This window comes from Cervus elaphus, chromosome 6 (assembly GCF_910594005.1).
Source record: "Cervus elaphus chromosome 6, mCerEla1.1, whole genome shotgun sequence".
Classification (NCBI taxonomy): Eukaryota; Metazoa; Chordata; class Mammalia; order Artiodactyla; family Cervidae; genus Cervus; species Cervus elaphus.
This window is the reverse complement of record NC_057820.1, coordinates 43089857-43112116: the sequence shown is the minus strand read 5'-3', so window position 1 is coordinate 43112116 and position 22260 is coordinate 43089857. Positions and strand designations below refer to the sequence as shown.

The following is a 22260-nucleotide window of genomic DNA, read 5'->3' as shown; positions in this document are numbered from 1 at the left end:
ACTAGGCTTCAACAGTATGTGAACTGAGAATTTCCAGATGTTCAAGCTGGATTCAGAAAAGGCAGAGGAACCTGAGATCAAATCGCCAACACCCGCTGGATCATGGAAGAAGCAAGAGAATTTCAGAAAAACATCTACTTCTGCTCATTGACTACACTAAAGCCTTTGTGTGGGTCACAACAAACTGTGGAAAATTCTTCAAGAGATGGGACTACAGGACTATCTTACCTGCCTCCTGAGAAATCTGTATGCAGGTCAAGAAGCAACCGAACTGGACATGGAACAACTGAGTGGTTCCAAATTGGGAAAGGAGTACGTCAAGGCTGTATACTGTCACCTGGCTTATTTAACTTATATGCAAAGTACATCATGCAAAATACTGGACTGGATGAAACACAAGCTGGAATCAAGATTGCAGGGAGAAATACCAATAACCTCAGATATGCAGATGACACCACCCTTATGGCAGAAAGCGGAGAGGAACTAAGAGCCTCTTGATGAAGGTGAAAGAGGAGAGCGAAAAAGCTGGCTTAAATCTCAGCATTCAAAAAACTAAGATGATGGCATCTGGTCCCACCACTTCATGGCAAATAGATAGGGAAACAATGGAAACAGACAGACTTTATCTTCTTGGGCTCCAAAATCACTGCAGATGGTGACTGCAGCCATGAAATTAAAAGACAGTTGCTCCTTGGAAGAAAAGCTATGACAAACCTTGACAACATATTGAAAAGCAGAGAGATTATTTTACTGACAAAGGTCCCTCTAGTCAAAGCTATGGTTTTTCCAGTAGTCATGTATGGATGTGAGAATTGGACCATAAAGAAAGCTGAGTGCCAAAGAATTGATGCTTTCAAATTGTGGTACTGGAGAAGACTCTTGAGAGTCCCTTGGACAACAAGGAGATCAAACCAGTCAATCCTAAAAGAAATCAACCATGAATACTCATTGCAAGGACTAATGCTGAAGCTGAAGCTCCAATACTTTGGTCACCTGACATGAAGAGGTGACTCACTGGAAAGGCCCTGAAGCTGGGAAAGATCAAAGGCCAGAGAAGGGGACGACAAAGGATGAGATGATTGGATGGCATCACCGACTCAATGGGCATGAGTTTGAGCAAACTCTGGGAGCTAAGGACAGGGAAGGCTGGTGTGCTGCAGTCCATGGGGTTGCAAAGAGTTGGCCATAAGTTAGCGACTGAACAACTGACATTTTGGACTGAAAATATCTTTGTTGTGGGAGCTGGATGTGTTTGGCAGCATCCCTGGCTTCTGCCCACTAGATGTCAGGATCATCTACCATTCAAGTTGTGACACCCAAGATGCCTGTATAGTTCCAAAGGTCCTCTGGGGAAAATTCACCCAGGGTTCAGAATCACTGCTCTCAAAGAAGGGAAAAAGCAATTTCCTGCATTAACCCTGAAGGAAAATTGTACTGAAAGGAGATTATGTTTTTGTATTTTGTATCTTGCATTTTTAACTTTGTGATTCTTTTTGACTTTACCAACTCTGGCTAAAGTCAGCTCCAGTATACATATTATTTGCTCTGTGCAGAATGCTGTACCAGCTACACCTACATTGTACTTTCAAGATTTAGAAGAATGTGGAAGAATAAACCTTGCCTTCTCAAAAATGACCACTTCTCCCTTAGTGAAATTCACCCTTACTTGAGAGGAAAAGGTCCACATGAGGCTGCTGAGTGAGAATGGACAGTCGATAGCAAACAGTGGTGATTAAATACAGTGCTGATTTTATTCCAATTAAATAAAGCAATGCATAGGTCATATGGGCAATAAGCTTAACTAAAAGGATAACAGCCAAAAATGAGGATTTTGTAGTTGTTTTATCAGTCACTGCCCTCTTACACAACTTCAGAAAATCTCATGCAAAGAAATACAGGAAAAGAGAAAAGCGGGAAATGAAGTTCATTTAGTGTGCAGTGGAAGGTGGTTTCTCCAGTTCCTCTTCTGTGAACTGCTCCATCAGCATGGTCCACTTCGGATTATTTTAATATCATGACCATCATCCCTGCAAATTGAACAACCATAAAAACACGTTTATTATTAAATCCGCCCCCCCCCAACTGTCCTGAGTTCTTGTGGCTAGACTAAAAATAAAATGAACCCAAGACAGAGTCCCAGGAAGAAAAACAATTTTAATTCTTGTGCATGGAAGTCTCATAGAAATGAGACTTAATAAGTGACCAAAGCAGAGAGCTTTTATACTTTTTAGACAAACAATACATTTGTGAGGAATTAAAGAGGACAAAGAAACTTAGGCTTTGGCTGCTTAAAACTAGTAAAGAATCTATAAACAGTTTCTGCTTATGGTAGTAAATAACAAAAACCTCAAAGACCATGAATAGGACTAAAGTCTGTTTTATAGTGTGTATTATAGTTTCCTGCTGAAAGATAATTTTCTTTCTACAATTATTACCAAAGATGGCCAAATAAGACTAATTTTTTCATAAAATAGGTCTAGATTCAATAAACTTGGCCTGGTTGTTTACATAAGTACAGCAAGAATAATGATTGACCACATAGACTCTCTTAAATCTGCTTTGCAGGAACTTTTTATGAGGAACTTCAGATTGAATCTTTAATAGCCTCTCAAGGATAAGAAGTCAAGCCAAGCATTCACCAACCCACTTCGTCTGCAATAGATACAGATTTGGGTGAATTCCTCTCTTCACACAAGTCTCCAAAGTACACTGTTTCCTAAAGGTCCCAGGAAATGACCTTCCTTCCTTACCTGGTAAAGCTGCTGGGAAACCTGAAAGTAAGATTCTAGGCTGTTTTTCCAAAGGGCTTTATTGGCTCCGTAAAGTCAACCTTAGTTCCTCAAAGCTCTGTGGTCATATCTGAGTCTATGCATGTCTCTCTCCAATATGACATTCCAGTCAAAGCTTTGATACTACAATCAATGTTTCCAATTGTGTTCTAAGAAAAGCAGATTCTTACTGAACTTATGCAAATAACTATATTGCCAAGAAAATAAGAATACTCACTGAGAGTTTCTGACTTCTGAAGGGATCCAGTAGAGAGAAAAAGAAATGTTTCAGTGCTGCTTACAAATGTATAGTGGACCAAATTGCTCTAAGTCATAGTTAGCTTAAGAGAAAAGACAAAAAACTTTCCTTAAATCTGGAGAAAACATTTTTAAAACTCAGCAATGTTTCAGATTTTAATAAATATTAAAAAATTATAATTATCTTCCTCAGTTTATTTAATCTTGTAGTGAATTCTTGTTCCACTTGATCTTCTGTTAAAAAATTTTTGAAGCCATCAATTTCTCCATTAGGGTTCTGTAAATTCTTATCCAGGTATGATTTTAAAGTCATCAGACACCTATATTCTAGAATATTTGTTAGATTTCTTTCCATGAATTTCCCTGAAAATAAAACACATTTGCAGAAAGCCTTTGTAGAAGCATCTGAGTAAAAGAGTTCAGTTCAGTTCAGTCGCTCAGTCGTATCCAACTCTTTGCGACCCCATGAATTGCAGCATGCCAGGCCTCCCTGTCCATCACCAACTCCCAGAGTTTATTCAAACTCATGTCCATCGAGTCGGTGATGCCATCCAGCCATCTCATCCTCTGTCGTCCCCTTCTCCTCCTGCCCCCAAGTAAAAGAGTAACTGTGTGTAAATGATAAATGAGTTTAAAATGTCCGCTATTGAAGATATGATTCATTATAATGGAATTGATAAGAAAATTTGTTTATCTCTAAGACATACCATTTTAAGGTAGTAACTAGAATTATGGCTAACATATAATGACATATCCAAAGTTTAGGGATTTCATTTATTTTCTAGAATATTTATGTTAATAACAAATTTATCCATACAACTTAAGAAGGTTTATCATTTACTTGATAAATGTTTCCTATGTAATTTACATAAAAAAGAAGCCTAATTAGTTTAATAGCTCTTTAATAAGGACAGAAAATAAATTTTTGAGGTATCCAGGGGCCCTGTGGAAAACCCCAAAGTCATTTCCAGTTCAATTAAGAGTTGATTTGGAATTTGCAGAATTTGTCAAAAATATCAAACGTTTTTGAAACACATGGTCAAATAGGACCATTGGTCACTGTGAAACAATATTTAGCTACCCATATAATCAGTGACAAACATGTCCCTGGCAAATACAGAAAGCTAAATAGTTGTAAAAAACTTTAGTTCTTTTAATATTGAAAAGACTTAGGAGTTTTTTTGTGGGTGTCTTCTAAGTGATCAAAAACCTGATAAAGACAAAATATAGAATCTGGATTTCTATTAAAGGTAAAGAAAACTTTTTTTCTTTTACAATTTCTTATTAAGACTAGACCAACAATCTAAGAGAACTTTGTACTTTTGAACAAGAAAACTTTTTAACAGAGATAAACACCAAATTTTAATTTTGTACCAGTTTACTTTTGATATTCCTTTACTTAATTAAACTCATTCCAGTCTTAGTCTTGATCACACATAAAATTCCTTAAGATTATTTTTTCATAAACCTTTTGCAATTTTCTATGTTCATTTTATTTGTCCCTTGTTTTCTTTCCCATTTAGAAATAGCCAGCTTTAGGACAAAACCTCTTTCCTTTTCCTTAACAAAGGCACCTGTTTACCTTTTCTTAGCCCAAAACACTTAATACTTTTTTTTCATTTCTGGGACCTTTAACTGCATATATTAATTAGAATTATTAATCCTTTGAAATCTAAATTTTTGGAGGGAATAAAGAAGTAAACAACTGTGAACCGTATTTTGTGACTTGGCAAACTTATAAACACATTTCATAATTTCTAGAAATAAATGAATTTGTCAATAAAGCACAAGAGGGGCCTCCCTGGTGGTCCAGTGGTTAAGAATCCTCCTTGCAATGCAGGGAACATGGGTTCAATCCCTGGTAGGGGAACTAAGATCCCACTGGCCACAGAGTAACCCAGCCCACAGCTGCTGAGTCTGCATGCTCTGGAGTCCCAACACCACAACTAGGGAGCCCGTGTGCCGCAACTGGGGAGTCTGTGCACTGCAACGAAAGAGCCCATGGTGCAATGAAGATCCCACGCGCTGCAACATCTCTATTTTGGAAATGATACAGATATCCAGTGACCTCCCATCATTTAACTTAACAAACTCTAAGGGTGTAAATTAAATTACCGAAGAATTTAGAAAATTAAGTTCACTTACTGAGATGGCTAACCTCTTTTATTATTTGTGGGAAAGACTTAAACTCTGTATTTGCCCTTGACAAGCAGTTGTAGAGCAGTGTGATTAACTCAAATTTGGGCAAGAGATCCTTTCAGCAGTTTGTGTTTTAAAAGGGATCTTTCCTTCTTTTTCGGTTTCAGGTTCTACCAATTTAGCCAATCGAAGCTTAGTCTCAGGCAAGGTGGGCTGTGTTTACATATCAAAGATATGACAATATTTATAACCTTTAAGGCCAAAGAAAGGCCTTTTAAGGTCAGTTTTCCCGTAGGAGTTTTGGATTATATTTATCTATTATTATAAGTCTTAGGGTAATTATTATTTTAAAATAATTTTTAAAGTACAGGACAATTTTGCTCTAATATTGTGATCTTCTATAATATCTAAAGGCATTTTAAGAGGAACAGGTAAGCTTTGGGGAATGGTATAAACAAGTGGGTCTTGATTTGTTTCTACAGTTGCATTTCTGATTTTGTAGTTTTGCAAGACAAAAAAAACCCTGTTTCTATTAGCCCTTGATAATTGTTTGTATTAAGCTTCCAGCTAATCTACTTCCTGGTTATTCCTAGGAGGGCCTGAGGAATTGTAGAGGAGGTAGGCATTTTTTTTTTAAAGGGGAATTTATGTTGGATCTTACTTTTAAGTCTAATTTCTGTTTTTTTCATCTTAATAAGGGACTCTCTAAGGCTCACCATTATAGTTTATTTTTCTTTTCAATTTGTTCCTCCCATAAGTACCAATGTAATAGTTATTTACAATAAGAACTTTCAAATTTTTTTCCTCTTAAATACAACCTGCTTAAAGGATCTTTTGACCTATGGCTGATTAATGTATGGCAGAGACCAACACAATACTGTAAAGCAATTATCCTCCAATTAAAAATAATTTTTTTTTTAAAAAAGGATCCTTTGTCCGTTGATGAGTAGGACTTTATATTAATTTCAAATACAGACTCAAACCAGTAAGCCTTTTTTATGGCTTAACAAAAGATAAAAACGTGTTTCCAAGGATAGAGCTCTCACATGATTAAAAAGTTCACTCCCATGGATAGTCTAAGAAAATAAGGCAATGAAAAAAAAAAAACAAACAAAACAAAAAAAAGGCAATGAAAGCTGAGACAACAACAGCCCATTATGGATAGAGACCCCATGACCAACTCCCCTGAGAGCTGGTATGGCCGGACAAAGAGAGTGCTGACTTTGTGTCTCAGAACTCAAGTCTAGTCAACTGGCCACCAGACACACCTTTCAAATGGCAGAGCTCTCAGAACATAAAACAAGACGGAAGAACACATCTCATGTGGTTTTATATGGAAGACCCACAGGAAGGTCTGTTTAAGTAGATGCAGGTCTGGTGAGAACCATTAACTCACCAGTCTGTGAGACCGGCTCAAACAACAGGCTCACAGGGCCTGTGGCTGCCGGCTGCCCCGTGGTTCTTCCTTCTTATGGCAGACAACACAACAGACAGAGACAAAAAGCAGTGACCATCTCTGAGAAGAAAGGAATTTCCAAGAGTTACCAAATACGAGGAGCTAACTCGACAAATATTTTCTCCTGCTATTCTAAATTTAGAAAGGAAATAAGGAACTCTCGCCAACTTCCCCTTCCACCAGGCTTTGCAGGGAGAGATCAGGAAGCTGAGGCGGTAAGAAATCTTACCTTCTGCTGGTCTGCATCAGAGGGCCCAGGATCTCTCAGCTGCAGGAGCCTCAGGTTGGGAAGTGGCTTCCAGCCAGGATCCTCCTGGCTCACCAACTGTCAGGGTAAAAGAAATTTCCCCCTCTACCCTCTTGAGTTCTTGTGGCTGGACTAATAATAAAATGGACACAAGACAGATTAACAGGAGAAAAAGAAAAATTTTTATTCAGGGTGCACAGAGGTCTGATGGAAATGGGACCTAATAAGTGACCAAAACAGGCAACTTTTATTCGTTTTAGACAAAAAAAGCAATACATTGGTGAGGAATTGATAAGACAAAGAAACTTAGGCTTTGGGTACTTAATAAGTGAAGAATCTGTACAGAGTTTTGGCTTGGGGTAGTAAATTTAAAAAGTAACAAAGTTTGTTTATACAGGCTTTTTAGCTTTAAATTCCCAATCTCTGATATAAGAGTGTACCTTCAGAGGCAGGAAGTGCATCTTTCACATGACATTAATTTCCTGCTTTCAGGGAGAGAGACAGAAGGGTCAAAGCATCCCTCATGCATTGGCTTTTTCTTAAGCAACTTTAATACACAATAATATGCTACTGTGGCACATTTTGGGGTAGCCTGCCCTGGGCCACCATATTGAAACATCATCTGTCATATTGAAACTGCCCCACTATTTGTATTAAAAAGACCCATGTCATTATACATTATATTCTCTCCAGGGTGACAATCATTTTTAAAGCTAAATCTAGGAAACAGTGAGGGCGAAAGCCCAACTCTGCTATTTTTCTCCTAACCCTAGGGCACAGGGAACTGTTAACATTTCCAAGGACTCACTCTTGAGAAGACCTAGGTAACTCACTTAAGACTGAGGTCAAAAAAAAAAAAAAAGACTGAGGTCAGAGAATGGACCCCTGAAATACAAACCAGCATATCTGGAGGAGAAGGCATGGTCACATGAGCTGGTCGGGTGTTTTACAATAAGGGAATCGATGCAATATATTTATTACTAAGCATTCTACCAGATAGAGTTATTAAGACCTATTTTCCAGCTAATAGTGCAGGGTGTGTAGGTTGCCTGTACCTTCTGACTTTAAAAAAACACAATATTCTGCCACGGAGTTTAACTATTAAATATATTCTTGTTTTATTTAATTTTTATTTTATATTGGAGTATAACTGATTTACAGTGTTGCTTTAGTCTCAGGTATACAGCAAAGTGGTTCTTTTTCCTTTTAGGTTATTACAAAATAATACATATGCATATATCCATTCTTTTTCAGATTATTTCTCCCATATAGGTTATTACAGAATATTGAGTGAAGTTCCCTGTGCTGTGCAGTAGGTCTTGTTAATTATCTATTTTATATACAGTGATGTGCATGTTAACCCCCAACTCCTAATTTATCCCTCCCCCAACCTTTCCCTTTTGGTAACCATAAGTTTGTTTTTGAAGCCCCTGAGTCTGTTTCTGTTTTGTAGCTAAGTTCATTTGTATCATTTTTAAGATTATACATATAAGTGATACCATGGTATTTGTTTTTCTGTGTCTCTCGGCCCATCCACTTGCTGCAAGTGGCATTATTTCATTCTTTTTTATGGCTGAGTAGTATTGAATATATACCACATCTTCTTTATCCATTCCTCTGTCGATGGGCTATTTAGGCTGCTTCCGTCCTGACTGTTGCTGCTGTGAACATAGGGTTAAATGTATCTTTTCAAATTATGGTTTTCTCCAGGTATATGCCCAGGAATGGGATTACCGGATCATACAGTAGTTCTATTTCTAGTTTTTTGAGGACACTCCATAGTGGCTGTACCAATTTACATTTCCACCAACAATGTAGGTGGACCTTTTCCCCAACTCCCTTTTCTGGCTGTAAGCATTTGCTGTATATATTGAGGTGCTCCTATGTTGGAGACATATATATTTACAGTTGTAATTTCTTCTTGGATTGATCCCTTGATCATTATGTAGTGTCCTTCTTTGTCTCTTTTAACAGTCTTTATTTTACAGTCTATTTTGTCTTACCTAAGTGCTGCTACTCTAGCTTTCCTTTGCTTTCCATTTGTGTGAAATACCTTTTTCCAGACCCTCCCTTACAGTCTGCACGTGTTCTTGTATCTGAAGTAAGTCTCTAGTAGACAGCATGTATATGGCACTTTTTTTTTAATCCATTCAACCAGTCTATGTCTTATGGTTGGAGCATTTAATCCATTTACATTTAAGCTAATTATCTATCAGTTCAGTTCAGTCGCTCAGTCATGTCTGACTCTTTGCAATCCCATGGACTGCATCACACTAGGCCTCCCTGTCCATCATCAACTCCCAGAGCTTACTCAAACTCATGTCCATCAAGTCGGTGATGCCATCCAACCATCTCATCCTCTGTTGTTCCCTTCTCCTCCCACTTTCAATCTTTCCGAGCATCAGGGTCTTTTCCAATGAGTCAGTTCTTTGCATCAGGTGGCCAGTTATCTATAGGTATGGTCTTACTGCCATTTTGTTAATTGTTTTTGGGGGGTTTTTTGGTCTTTCTTCTTCCCTCCCTCTTTTGTTCTCTTTAGAGTTGTATTTGGATTGCTTTTTTCTCTGTGTGTATCTATTGTAGATTTTTGATTTGTGCTTATATGAGGTTTTATATATCAGTCTATATACATAGATAAATAGAGATATATACAAGATTGTTTTAAGGTGCTGGGCTCTTAATTTCAAATGCATTTCCAGTATCCTGCCTCTGTACTCTCCTCCTCTCACAGTTGCTGTTTGACTTCACCTTTGTGTGTAGATGATTTCCTACCTTTACTGTGTCTTTGCCTTTACCGGTGAGCTTTGCATTGGTAATTTTCTTGTTTCTAGTCATGGCCTTTTCTTTCTCATCTAGAGAAGTTCCTTTAGTATTTGTTGTAAAACTGGTTTGGTGGCACTGAATTATCTTAGCTTTTGCTTATCTATAAAGCTTTTGGTGTCTCTGTCAGATCTGAATAAGAGCCTTGCTGGGTAAAACATTCTTGGTCCTAGGTTTTCCCCTTTCATCACTTTAAATACACACTCCCTTCTGGCCTGCATAGTTTTTGCTGAAAAAAAAATCAACTGACAATCTTATGGGGATACCCTTGTATGTCATTTGTTGCTTTTGTCATTTCGTTTATTCTCTTTATTCCTTTATTTCCTCTGTCTTTAATTTTTATTAGTTTGATTTATATGTGTCTTGGCTTATTCCACCTTGTGTTTATCCAGTGTGGGGCTCTCTGCACTTCCTGGACTTAAATGTTTCCTTTCCCATGTTAGGGAAATTTCTGGTTATTATCTCTTCAAATGTTTTCTCAGGCCCTTTCTCTCTCTCTTCTCCTTCTAGGACCCCTATAATGCAAAATATTGGTGCATTTAATATTGTCACAGAGGTCTCTTAGACAGTCTTATTTCTTTTCATTCTTATTTATTCTGTTCTGCAGCAGTGTTTTCTACCAGTATGTCTTCCAGCTCATTTATTTGTTCTTCTGCCTCATTTATTCTGCTATTGATTCCTTCTAGTGTATTTTTCATTTCACATATTGTATCGTTCATCTCTGTTTGTTTGTTCTTTAAATCTTCCAGCTCTCCATTAAGCATTTCTTATGTCTTCTGAGCTGTGCTTCTGTTCTTTTTCTGAGACCTTGGGTCACCTTTACTGTCATTATTCTGACCCTTTTTCAGGCAGATCGCCTCTCTCCACCTCTCACTTAGCTGTTTCTCTGGGGTTTCATCTGGTTTCTGCATCTGAAACCTAACTCCTCTCCTATTTTACTTTGTCTAACTACCCGTGTTGTGGTCTCTGTTCCTCAGGTTGCAGAACTGGAGTTCTTCTTGCTTCTGATGTCTGTCCCCTGGTAGATGAGGTTGATCCAGGGGCTTGTGCAGGCTTTCTAGTGGGAGGAACTGGTACCTACCCACTGGTGGGTGGAGTTGGGTCTTGTCCCTCTGGTAGACAGGCTGTGTCAAGGGGTGTATTTAGAGGCAGATGTTGGTGCAGGACAACTTTAAGCACCTTGTCTGCTGATGGGTGGGGCTGCCAGCTGTTGGGTGGGGCCAGGAATCTTTGCGAAAATGGAGACTTCTAGGAGAGCTCATGCCAATGAATGTTTCACAAAGTCTCTCCCACCAGTGTCCTTGTCCCCCAGTGAGCCACAGCTGATCCCTGCCTCCCCAGGAGACCATCCCAGACCCACAGGTATGTTGGGTTCAGGCTCCTATGGAGTCACTGCTTTGCCCTAAGACTCAATATATGTGAAACCTTGTGTGTTCCCTCCAAGAGCAGAGTTTCTGTTCCTCCAGGCCTGTGGAGCTCCTCCACGCAAGCCTTGCTGACCTGCAAAGCCAAATGCTCTTGAATCTCCTCGTCTCGATGCTGGACTCCCCAGGCTGCAGAGCCTGACATGAGGCTCATACTCTTACTCCTGCAGGAGAACCTCTGCAATATAACTATTTTCCAGTTTGTGGGTCACCCATTTGGAGGGTATGAGATTTGATTATATCATGAAAGCACGCCTACTACTATCTTGTTGTGACTTCTTCTTTATCTTTGAAGGTAGAATATCTTTTTTGGTAGGCTCAAGCTTTTTTCTGTCAGTGGTTGTTCAGCAGTTAGTTGTAATTTTGGTGTTTTCATGAGAGGACATGTGCTTAAGTCTGTCTCCTGTCTCCTAAGGGACAAAGCATTCTTGATGGCCTGGGACATCCCTGCTCCCCTTCCTGCTATGCCAGGATGGGTGAGGTTGATAATGGGCTAGGGTTTTTTACATAGCAGCGCCTCAGTTCCATGATCTGCCTCGAAACCCAGAAATAGCTATCATTCCTTCCCTTGTCTTCTTTCATTCCTCTGAAAACACACTGAATCATAACCCTGGAACTGTCCATAGACACTGCATGACAGACCCAGGTCTTCTTTCTTGGTGGTCGGCACAGACTTGAGTGATGAGGCTGCAAACAGCACCACTGCTACAAGCCTAAATAAATTTTGGGAAACTACCCATCCCTGGATAGTACATTACTTAATTATCTCATCTATAATTGATTAATCACACACTTCTTTTTCTAACCTTGACCTAGAAAATACACTGAAAGATTCTGGGTCTTTTTAAATGTCAGTCTTAAAACAGAGCTACTTATGTCACATTTGATTCTTATGTCCAAGAAGAGTCACAACCTGCTAAGTTATCAAAATGCAAGAGAAGAACTAAAGAAAATGGGCCTAGTTTATATTATAAAATTGTTACCTGATTTTCATGCATAGAACACACTCAGTGGGATAAGTGGACATGTCGCTTCCACACACAGGGCTAAAGTCCCTGGGACATCCTGGTAATTTATACTGATCACAGTTTGGCTAGAAAAGAGAAAGGAAGACAGAAATTGGAGAATAACTTGAGATATTCTCATCAAACAGCAGTTTAGAGGAGGACAAAGCCCTAAGTTTTCCTAGATTTCCTGGAAATATCCTACAAAAAGATGTCTTTTTCCATACAAAAATATGTTTTTTTCTAATACAAAAATCAGATGCAGTGTTGAAGCAGTGGATCAGTATCTGCTATGTAGGAAAAAGGACCTCAAAGGAAGGTTCAATATGGCTGATTTTTAAAATGAAAGTCCAAGGCATGCCACCAAACGTACTTAACTATCTATCCTCCAGCTTCATAATTTGCTCTTCACTACCACCTACGTGAGAACGGCCTGTTCCATTCCCCTAATTCCTTGGCATAACACCCAGACATGCTCAGGAATCTAATCTTTTTCTCTGGACTTTTAATATACTGGCATTTGAACAACATCATTAAAGAAAGTAAGTAGTAGGTTCAGGATTAGACCTTCAGGGTTGTTATGGGTTTAACTGTGTTCACCCAGAGACATGTGTTAAAGTCCTAACCCCTAGCACCTCAGAATGTGACCTTATGTGGAATTAGGGTCTTTATATAGGAAATTATGTTAAAATAAGTTTAGGAGAGTGGGTCCTAATCTAATATGACTGGTGTTCTTATAAAAGGGAAAGTTTGGAAACAAAGTCACACACAGAGGGAAAATCATGTGAAGACACCAAGAGAATGCCATTTACAAGCCAAGGAATGCCTGAGACTACCAGATACTGGGAGAGAGGATTGGAACAGATTCTCCTTCACAGCCCTTAGAAGGAACCAACCCTGCCGACACCTTGAGTTTGGACATCCAGCCTTGAGAGCTGTGGGACAACCCATCTCTGGTGTTCAAGTCACTCAGTTTGTGGCTTTATTACAGCAGCCCTAACAAACTGATGTTGGATCGTGGATCTCAACCCTCAGATTCAATGGAATTGAGGCCAGAGAGGTAATAGGTCTTGCTCGTAACCTCTAGTCTCCAGCAGGACCAGGACTAGAACTGGTCACAGTGGTCACACCAAAGCATGCAGAGGCTCACTCTAAGAACAGGTTGAATATATGACCTGCTGTATTTGTTTTGTTTTAGTAATAGTGATCGTCTTTCCTCACTTCAGAATAAGTGTTTAGTACTCTGAATAAATGAAATATATCATTTCCTTCATATTCTATGGATTCATAGAGACCTAAGTAGACAGGGCATTGGCCAAACTCTGAACTAAAGAGAAACTTTTAACCCTTTCCACCCTCTGTTCAGCCTTCTATCTCCTTCTAGGAGCCTGATGTGTTCTTCCTGCTCAAGGCTCACTAAGATGATGACTTCCAGGGCAGCTTCCACAGGAGACTAGATACCCTTTTTCTCACTGGAAAAAGTTCCAATGAGATTGGGACAACTGGTAACTGGTCATTTTACTGAAAAAGTCAATTAAAGCAGGGAAACAATAACAAAAAATACATACCCTAAGCATTTTCTCTTAAAACATAAAAGAAAATAGGATCGCCAATCTTTTTGATGTAAGACAATGACAAGGCACATGGCCAGGGGTAATACTACTTACACTAAGAGAACTTCCCTTGCAGCTAGGTATGCCCACACGATCAAGATTAGGCTGACCGGATACAATGGGAGTATTGTGTAGTAGCTTCTGAGGACCTCCTTTAAAGGAAAATTGAGCCTGTCCTCTGGTTCCCCTAATTTTTAGTCTCCTTTGTCCATTCCTCTCTCCTGTTCCTGGGTGCATGAAACCCTCCCCTTTACAGACCGGGACAACAAAGGCCACATCCTAATGGCAGCTCCGTGAGCTATTATTTTGAATTCATGTTACTTGCAGCTGAATCTAATCCTACCTGACACCAGACATAAGACTTTTCCTATTAATGTTTCAAGGAATTGAGTTCTATGTGCTATCACTGCAAAAATCATACCCATAATAAATCACCTACGATTTCTTGTTTTGTTTTTTTTCAGAAGGGATTTCTCAACTGCACTCATATTTGGGGCCAGATAATTCTCTGCTGAGTGAGGTTGTCGTGTGCGTTGTGGGATGTTTAGTATTCTTTGTTCTTTATCTACCGGATGCCAGCAACAACTCCCTGGTGACGACAATCAAAATGACAGTCTACATGTCTCCCAGGGGTAAGACTACCCACTTTTAAATATGGCAAGAATGTAGAGACATGGTTACAACAAGGCAATGTACAATTAAAAAACAATTCCCCGATTACTTACTATTGTTTTACCTACACCTAATTCAAGAGCAATTATTTTGTTTTAGAATTTGTCTTTTAGCAAGTCTCAAAAGTATTTGACACAGTTCTCATATAAATGGCTTTATTTCTTTATAATCATGTTTATACTGTCTTTACATTTTTAATTAAAATAAGACTGGAAACTCTCATAATAGGCTTGTGAACACAGCCACTTGAGTCTTGGTGAAAATATAACTCCACTGATGGGAAATAGTCTGCTTCATAAGAGAGGAGTCATACAAGATAGTAATCTACAACCAGTCAGTGATTGGTCTCCTGTGGAAATTATTCAGAGAGAAAGGAGAGGGGCATTTGTAAGTTGCTTAAATGGAGGATGGGAGAGTGAATTTTCACTGTTATTATCCCCATTTTCTGAAAGAAATTCAAACTCAAGAAAAACTGAGTCACCTGAACAAAAATATTATTGGGTATCCACTAAGTGCTGAAAATTGGGCACCAAACAATAAGACATCACAAAATATACAGTTTATTGGGGGGAGACAGACAATTACAATTCATTGCTATGATGGGGTAATTAAAAGCACTGGATCTGAAGTCAGATGCCTAGGTTGGAACTACAGTTGCAGCATTTCCATGTGACCTTGGCCAGAGAGATAATAATGGTACCCACTGTTAGTGCTGTAAAAGATTAAGTGAGTGATTCTACACAAAGAATTTAGGACACTGATTGGTATCCTCTACTGTTAAAGAAACCCAGGCTATGTCACCCCAAAATATGGCTCCTTGACATAAACATTACTTGGAGCTAAAGGCAGTCAACATGCAGTTTTGACTTCCCCTTTACTGCCTAAAGGCAGAATATAAATTCTCATTTACTGGAAATGATTCTGGTTTCTTATCAGCCCAGAAATGGCACCTAAGGAACCTGCAAACAAATTTTATTCCATTAGTTTCCTCCCATTATTTATCTTCCTACTGTTTACCACCCTTGAAAGCCTAAAACTATTTTCCTTTGTCCTGTCATTTATCTACAAACATTGTTGTTATTCAGTCCCTAAGTTATGTCCAACTCTTTGCAACCTCATGGACTATATAGTATGCCAGTCTCCTCTGTCCTTCACTGTCTCCCAGAGCTTGCTTAAATTCATGTCCACTGAGTCGAAGATGCTATCTAACCATCTCATCCTCTGCTGCTTCCTTCTCCTTTTGCCTTCAATCTTTCCCAGCATCAAGGTCTTTTGCAATGAGTCAGCTGTTTGCATCAGGTGGCCAAAATATTGGAACCTCAGGTTTAGCAACAGTCCTTCCAATGAATATTCAGAGTTGATTTCCTTTAGGATTTACTGGTTTGATCTCCTTGCTGTCCAAGGGTCTCTCAAGAGTCTTCTCCAGCACCACAATTTGAAAGCATCAATTCTTTGGCACTCAGCTTTCTTTATGATCTGACTCTCACATCTGTCCACGACTACTGGAAAAACCATAGGTTTGACTATACGGACCTTTGTCGGCAAAGTGATGCCTCCGCTTTTAACATGCTGGCTAGGTTTGTCATAGCCTTCCTTCTGAGGAACAAGCATCTTTTGATTTCATGGCTGCAGTCCCGGCCACAGTGATTTTGGAGCCCAAGAAAATAAAATCTGTCACTGCTTCTACTTTTCCCCCTTCTATTTGTCATGAAGAGCTGGGACCAGATGCCATGATCTTAGTTTTTTGAATGCTGAGTTTTAAGCTAGCTTTTTTACTTTCCTCTTTCACCCTCATCAAAAGGCTCTTTAGTTCCTCTTCACATTGGAGTGGTATCATCTCATATCTGAGGTTGCTGATATTTTCCCAGCAATCTTGATTACAGTTTGTGAGTCATCCAGCCCACCATTCCACATGATATACACTGCATATAAGTTAAATAAGCAGTGTGACAATATATAGCCTTTACGTACTCCTTTCCCAATTTGGAACCAGTCAGTTGTTCCATTTCCAGTTATAACTGTTGCTTCTTGACCCATATACAGGTGTCTCAGGAGACAGGTAAGGTGGTCTGGAACTCCCATCTCTTTAAGAATTTTCCTTGGTTTGTTGTGATCCACACAGTCAAAGGCTTTAGTGTAGTCAATGAGGCAGAAGTTTTCTGGAACCCTCTTGCTTTCTCCATGAGCCAACGAATGTTGGCAATTTGAACTCTGGTTCCTCTACCTTTTCTAAACCCAACTTGTACATCTGGAAGTTATTGGTTCATATACTGCTGAAGCCAATCTTGAAGGATTTTGAGCATTACCTTATTAGTTAGTATCTGAAATGAGGACAATTGTACAGTAGTTGGAATATTCTTTGGCATTGCCCTTCTTTGGGATTGGAATGAAAACTGACCTTTTCCAGTCCTGTGGAAACACTGTGGCCAAGACTGGGTATTCCAAATTTGCTGACCTATTGAGTGCAGCACTTTAACAGCATCATAGTTTAGGACAGCTGGAATTCCATCACCTCCACTAGCTTTGTTCGTAGTAGTGCTTCCTAAGGCCCACTTGACCTCACTCATACTCCAGTCTGGCTCTAGGTGAGTGACCACACCATTGTGGTTATCTGCGTCATTAAGATTTTTTTTTTGGTATAGTTCTTCTGTGTATTCTTGCTACCTTTTCTTAATCTCCTCTGCTTGGTTAGGTCCTTACCATTTCTGTCCTTTATCATCCCCATCCTTGCATGAAATATTTCCTTGATAGCTCTAATTTTCTTGAAGAAATCTCTAGTCTTACCTATTCTTTTGTTTCCCTTTATTTCTTTGGATTGCTCATTTTAAGAAGGCCTTCTTATCTCTCCTGGCTATTCGCTAGAACTCTGCATTCAGTTGGATGTATCTTTCACATATTTATTGCTTTCTGTTAAATATGCAAGACAAGGCAGATTTCTAAGCCACCTCTTTGAGTTACTCATTTCTGAGTACTCCCATGTGTATGCACAATACACTTGTTAATAAACATTTGTTTGTTTTTCTCTGGTTGATCTCTCCTTTGTTGTATAGACCCCAGCTGAGAACTTAGAAGAGTAGAGGGAAGATTTTTTTCCTCCCCTACACTAGTATGGTGATGATGATGCAGTATAGTGTGAATGGAAACAAAGAGAAAGTGCATTTATGTCTACTTTGGAGGAAGAAAACAGGGTGGGAAGTTTCCTGGAAAAGGTCTGCACTGACATGAATACTCAAAGTTACCTTACCCACTGAGGTCAATATCCACGTATGTAAAATAATCATCTCTATTTATTTTACAAGGTCATTGTGAGAACAGAGATTGCATGGAAAAATGGACAGTGTCAGACCAGATATTAAAACAGAACTATGGCCCCAAACCTTAGCAAGCTAGCCAGGAAACCAGCCCATTATTGAGAATAACCAGTCCAGGAAGCCAACCTGCTGTGAATCAGACTTGTAAGAAATCAGACAGCTATCTCTCGTGACACCCAGGTAATCAAGCAGTGCGCTATGTACCAGTTGGCCCCAAACGGCTAAGACTTGATTAACAGCTGATATTTTCCCCAAATTTTACCCCTGCTTCCAACTTAGGCCCAATTAGAGAAAGCCAAATATGCCCTCTGAACCATTCACATACTATGCCTGCCTTTAGTTTCCCACCTCCAGCCTCCCCATGCCAACAGCCTCAATCAGGGCACACCTAATACCTTCCCTTTTTCCCATTATAAAGCTTTCCCACTCCTCTGCCTTTGAGTCTCAGCTAAAACACAAGTGACATGACTGACTCACTTGCTACATCAAGCTCTGAATAACTAGCTCTTTTTTTGATTAACTTAAGATAATTGACGTATAGTTATTTACAATGTTATGTTAGTTTCAGTGTACAGCAAAGTGATTTTCTAGATTCTTTTCCATTATAGCTCACTAGTAGACACTGAATACAGTTCCCCATGCTATACAACAGGCCCTTCTGTTTATCTGTTACATATATAGTAGTGTGTATATGTTAACCCCAAACTCCTAATTTATCCTTCCCTCCCCCACCCACTTGGCAACCACAAATCTGTTCTCCGTATCTGAGTCTGTTTCTGTTTCATAGATAGGTTAATTTGTGTCATAGTTTGGATTCACATTTAAATGATATCACATGATATTTGTCTTTCTCTGACTTACTTCACTTAATATGATAATCTCTATGTCTATCCATATTGCTGCAAATGGCATTATTTTATTCTTTTTTATGGCTGAGCAATATTCCTCTGTGTGTGTGTGCAATCTTATTTTTTCATTCATCTGTCAATGGACATTTAGATTGCTTCCATGTCTTAGCTATTGTAAATAGTGCTGCAATGAACACTGGGGTGCATGTTGAATAACTCCTTTTTCTTGTTCTTATTCGGTTGGTCTTCCTTTACTTTCACACAATCTAATTTGTTAATATACATAAAATGTCTAATACAACGTATAATTATTAGGCCCAGAACCTTCTGAATCATCAAAGGAAACAAAGCCCTGAGGCTCCCAAGGTCTGAGCTGTTTCCTTTCTTTTTAAAAATTATTTATTTATTTGGTTGTGCCAGGTTGCAGCTTGTGGGATCTTTAGTTTGTGGCATGCAACCTCTTAGTTACGGCATGCGTTTCCCTGATCAGGAATCAAACCCTGGCCCCCTGCCTTGGGAGCCCTAAGTCTTAGCTACTGGACCACCAGGGAGGTCCCAAGGACTGAGCCTTTTTCAACCAGAATTTACAGTGTTATCAAAACGCCTGCCTGATAATCTGGTTTCTAAAGGTTCAGTCAACTGTTTCCAAAGGGGCAGGTCAGACCTGAAAACCAGTCTCCAACCCCAACCTTTGTGGGCTTCATTGTATTAGTCGAAACAGTAGAAGTGGTTTCTTACTTACTGTTCTATGTTCTGAATGTTGACTAAATTGAGCATTCAAAGAGGCTGCAAGAAGAAAACAGACATTTAAAAGGATATGATTAAGGCCAACTCTTCATCATAAGGGGTTTTTTATTTTTTATTTTTATTTTTTTTATAAGGGGTTTTTAAAATCCAGCTTGTAATTTATACAAGCTGTACCTTCTCCCTTTCTCTCCCATGTCCAGCTTTTGAAGAACTTTAGAAGGTATATTCAGCTGTATTCTGGCACCTCTCTTAGCAGGCACACAGAAAACGTTTGGTACAGTTCTATAACTGACCACTCTAATAGGTCTGCTTGAGAGAGGACTTTGGAGCTACATAACAAAAGTCAGAGAAGAGGCGCTCACGCCTTCCTCAGATATATATATATGCACAGGGTTGGTGATCCTCTCCCCTCACCCCCACCAGCTGCTTCCTGAGAAGCCAGTGGAAGTTTAGAGATCAAAGAAAACCTCCCCTGAGCCTCAGTGGGAGAATGCTTACCCAACCCTTGGAGCAACCGAAGAGGCCATGTCCCACGGCCCACCTACTGTTCCTTGAGGGGGGCTTCCCAGAGGAACAGGATGGAGCTTCAGCTGCAACAGAACTCACTGCAGCTTTAGTCCCCGCGGAATGGGTCCCTGTATCCGGCAGGACATTCAGAGCCAGCGGAAAATGAACCCACAGCCGGTACTGACTGACACCTACCTCAGAGGTATGCCAGCCAAGAGATGCGAGCACCGGCTAATTCACAAACGGGACTGCAGGAAGACCCTGACTACTGCCCCCGGGGCTTCCCTAATGCCTCAGGATCCCTTGCTCTTTGCTCCACGGCCCTCCATCATCAGGGGACCATTTCCCCTCTCATCCTTCACAGTATTTAAGAAATAAAAAATCAACTTTCCTGGCTAAAAGAACCCAAAAGTCAGAGAAATAACTCAAAAATTCACGATATTCTTTTCCTTTGTTGCTCAGAATAATAAATACAAAGCTTACCACTAGATGTTACCATTTTAACTTCATTTTAAAGTGGGTGTCAAGTCTGGCTGGCCCGAGGCCCTTTTCTCATGAGCCCCAGAGTGCCTGGCACACTTGGCATTCACAATTCCTGACTCCTGTACATCTCCTGCCAAGGTTCTGTAGGGCCCCCGCTACATAAAAACCCGACCCCTGATCCTGGACTCCAGAAAATCTGCTTTAAGGGAGAAAGCGCAGGCAGCAGGGTCAGTAGAAAAGCCCAAGCAACAACACTGTGGCTCCAACATGTCACCCGCACACACCCCCGAGTTTGTGTCCTTAGACAATCGCGGGGCGGGCCTGGAACCGCCAGTAACGGGTGCGTGGAGGGGCAGTCGTTGGCGAGACCCTCTACATTTGATCCCAGTCAAAAGGCCGAGAAGCGATGAGACCCCCCCTCTCCACCCCTCCCCCCCCCACCCCCAGGTAACTCTTCCGCTTCCCTTGGCTGCCAAGCCCACTGGTGACCATTACCTGCCGAGTCCCCGACCAAGAACAACAGCAGCAAGCGCAGCCCCACGAGCGCCATCCCCCCGCGCGCCATCCCCCCGCGCGCGCCATCCCCCCGCGCGCGCCATCCATCCCCCCGCGCGCGCCATCCCCCCACGCGCGCGCCTTCCATCCCCCTGCGCGCCAGCCATCCCCCCCGCGCGCCATCCCCCTCGCCTGGCCAGCGGTCGGGTCCCGGGCGCCCAGCGCCTGCGCGCGGCACCCCTTCTGCCTCGGGCTGGACACGTGACAGAGGGCTGTGGAGGAAGGGTAGGCAGGAGGAGGGAGGAGGGAGGAGGGAGGAGGGCGGAGGGCCGGGGAAGGACAGACGCGGGGAGGGGGGATGGAGGAAGTGGGAAAGTAAGGTAGAGGAGGGTGGTTACTAGCTTCCCACTTCCCTACCGCCCACCCGCTTCTGTAGGAGAAAGCGACTAAGGCGGCCCTGTCCCTGCAGCAAACAAGAAGGGTGTCAGAGCCCTGGATAACCTTGTGAGTGACAGTCACCCCCAGGTTCTTCAGCATCTGTATCCCAGAAACTGTTTGGGGACTGAACTTTACAAAGGAGTTCAGGGCTCTCTAGAAGCTTTCTAGTGTAGGTGTTGGGGACGGGGTCACACAGGAAACCCCACAAGTGCCGTACAGTAATTTCTAAAATTAAGCTGGAGACTGGAACCAGCTGCCACTGCCAGTGAAGGGCCGAAGCTGGGTCACCACTGGAAGAAACAGTGAGTCCCTCCTCTGTCACCCTGACTTGGCGGTGTCCCCCGTACACATCCTATTGGCACAAGAAGCCAGCTAGCAAAGCAGATGCGAGGTCTGCAGAATTCTGTCATCAGAGTCTGAAAGGCTGGGTGTAGAGCTTGTGGTTGCTGCTCAGTTGCTCAGTCATGTTTGACTCTTTGCGACCCCATGGACTGCAGCACGCCAGGCTTTTCTGTCCTTCATCATCTCCTGGAGCTTGCTCAAACTCATGTCCATTGAGTCAGTGATGCCATCCTCTGTCGTCCCCTCCCCTCCTTCAATCTTTCCCAGCATCAGGGTCTTTCTAATGAGTGAGTTCTTCGAATCAGGTGGCCAAAGTACAGGAGCTTCAGCTTCAGCATCAGTCCTTCTAGAGATGACATACCACAGCCTAATGGTTGGTGCCATCATGTGCCCACCCCGTGATGTCAACAACATCAGATACAGGGACAAGAAGACAGTGTGTGCCAGGCACAGTGCTCGGCTAAAGCTCTGGCTAGTGTCCTGTTGAGGCCAGAGCATAAATTTGAAATGTGTTTATACTTTTCTGAGATATATAATGTAAATTCTTTGGACAAGAGTCTTAAAATGACTTATTTTGATCATAAATATGTTTTTTTTTTTGCTTTCATACCAAAATATTTTCTCAACTTTGTGAGATTTCTATCACCAGATATTAATAACATAGACACTTGCTTATAAACATCTTCCT

General features: G+C 40.9%; 1 protein-coding gene across 9 annotated transcripts; it reads right to left on the bottom strand.

Moving 5' to 3' along the window:
* Positions 1-1732: 1732 nt before the first annotated feature.
* LOC122696556 (serine protease inhibitor Kazal-type 2-like) lies at positions 1733-20905 on the bottom strand. 9 transcript variants are annotated; one of them, XR_006341778.1, is made up of 5 exons: positions 20793-20905; positions 19303-19346; positions 12096-12205; positions 6851-7000; positions 1733-2027 (listed from the first exon to the last, which is right to left on the bottom strand). XR_006341778.1 is itself a non-coding variant. In XM_043906670.1 (5 exons), the coding sequence occupies exons 1-5, from the start codon at positions 20860-20862 to the stop codon at positions 2022-2024; spliced, it is 246 nt and encodes an 81-aa protein (XP_043762605.1). In that variant the 5' UTR covers positions 20863-20905; the 3' UTR covers positions 1733-2021. The 9 variants fall into 9 exon arrangements, 2 of the variants coding, with proteins under 2 accessions (XP_043762605.1, XP_043762604.1); XR_006341780.1 differs by lacking the exon at positions 6851-7000 and adding an exon at positions 3007-3109; XM_043906670.1 differs by lacking the exon at positions 6851-7000 and adding an exon at positions 3007-3022.
* Positions 20906-22260: the final 1355 nt, after the last annotated feature.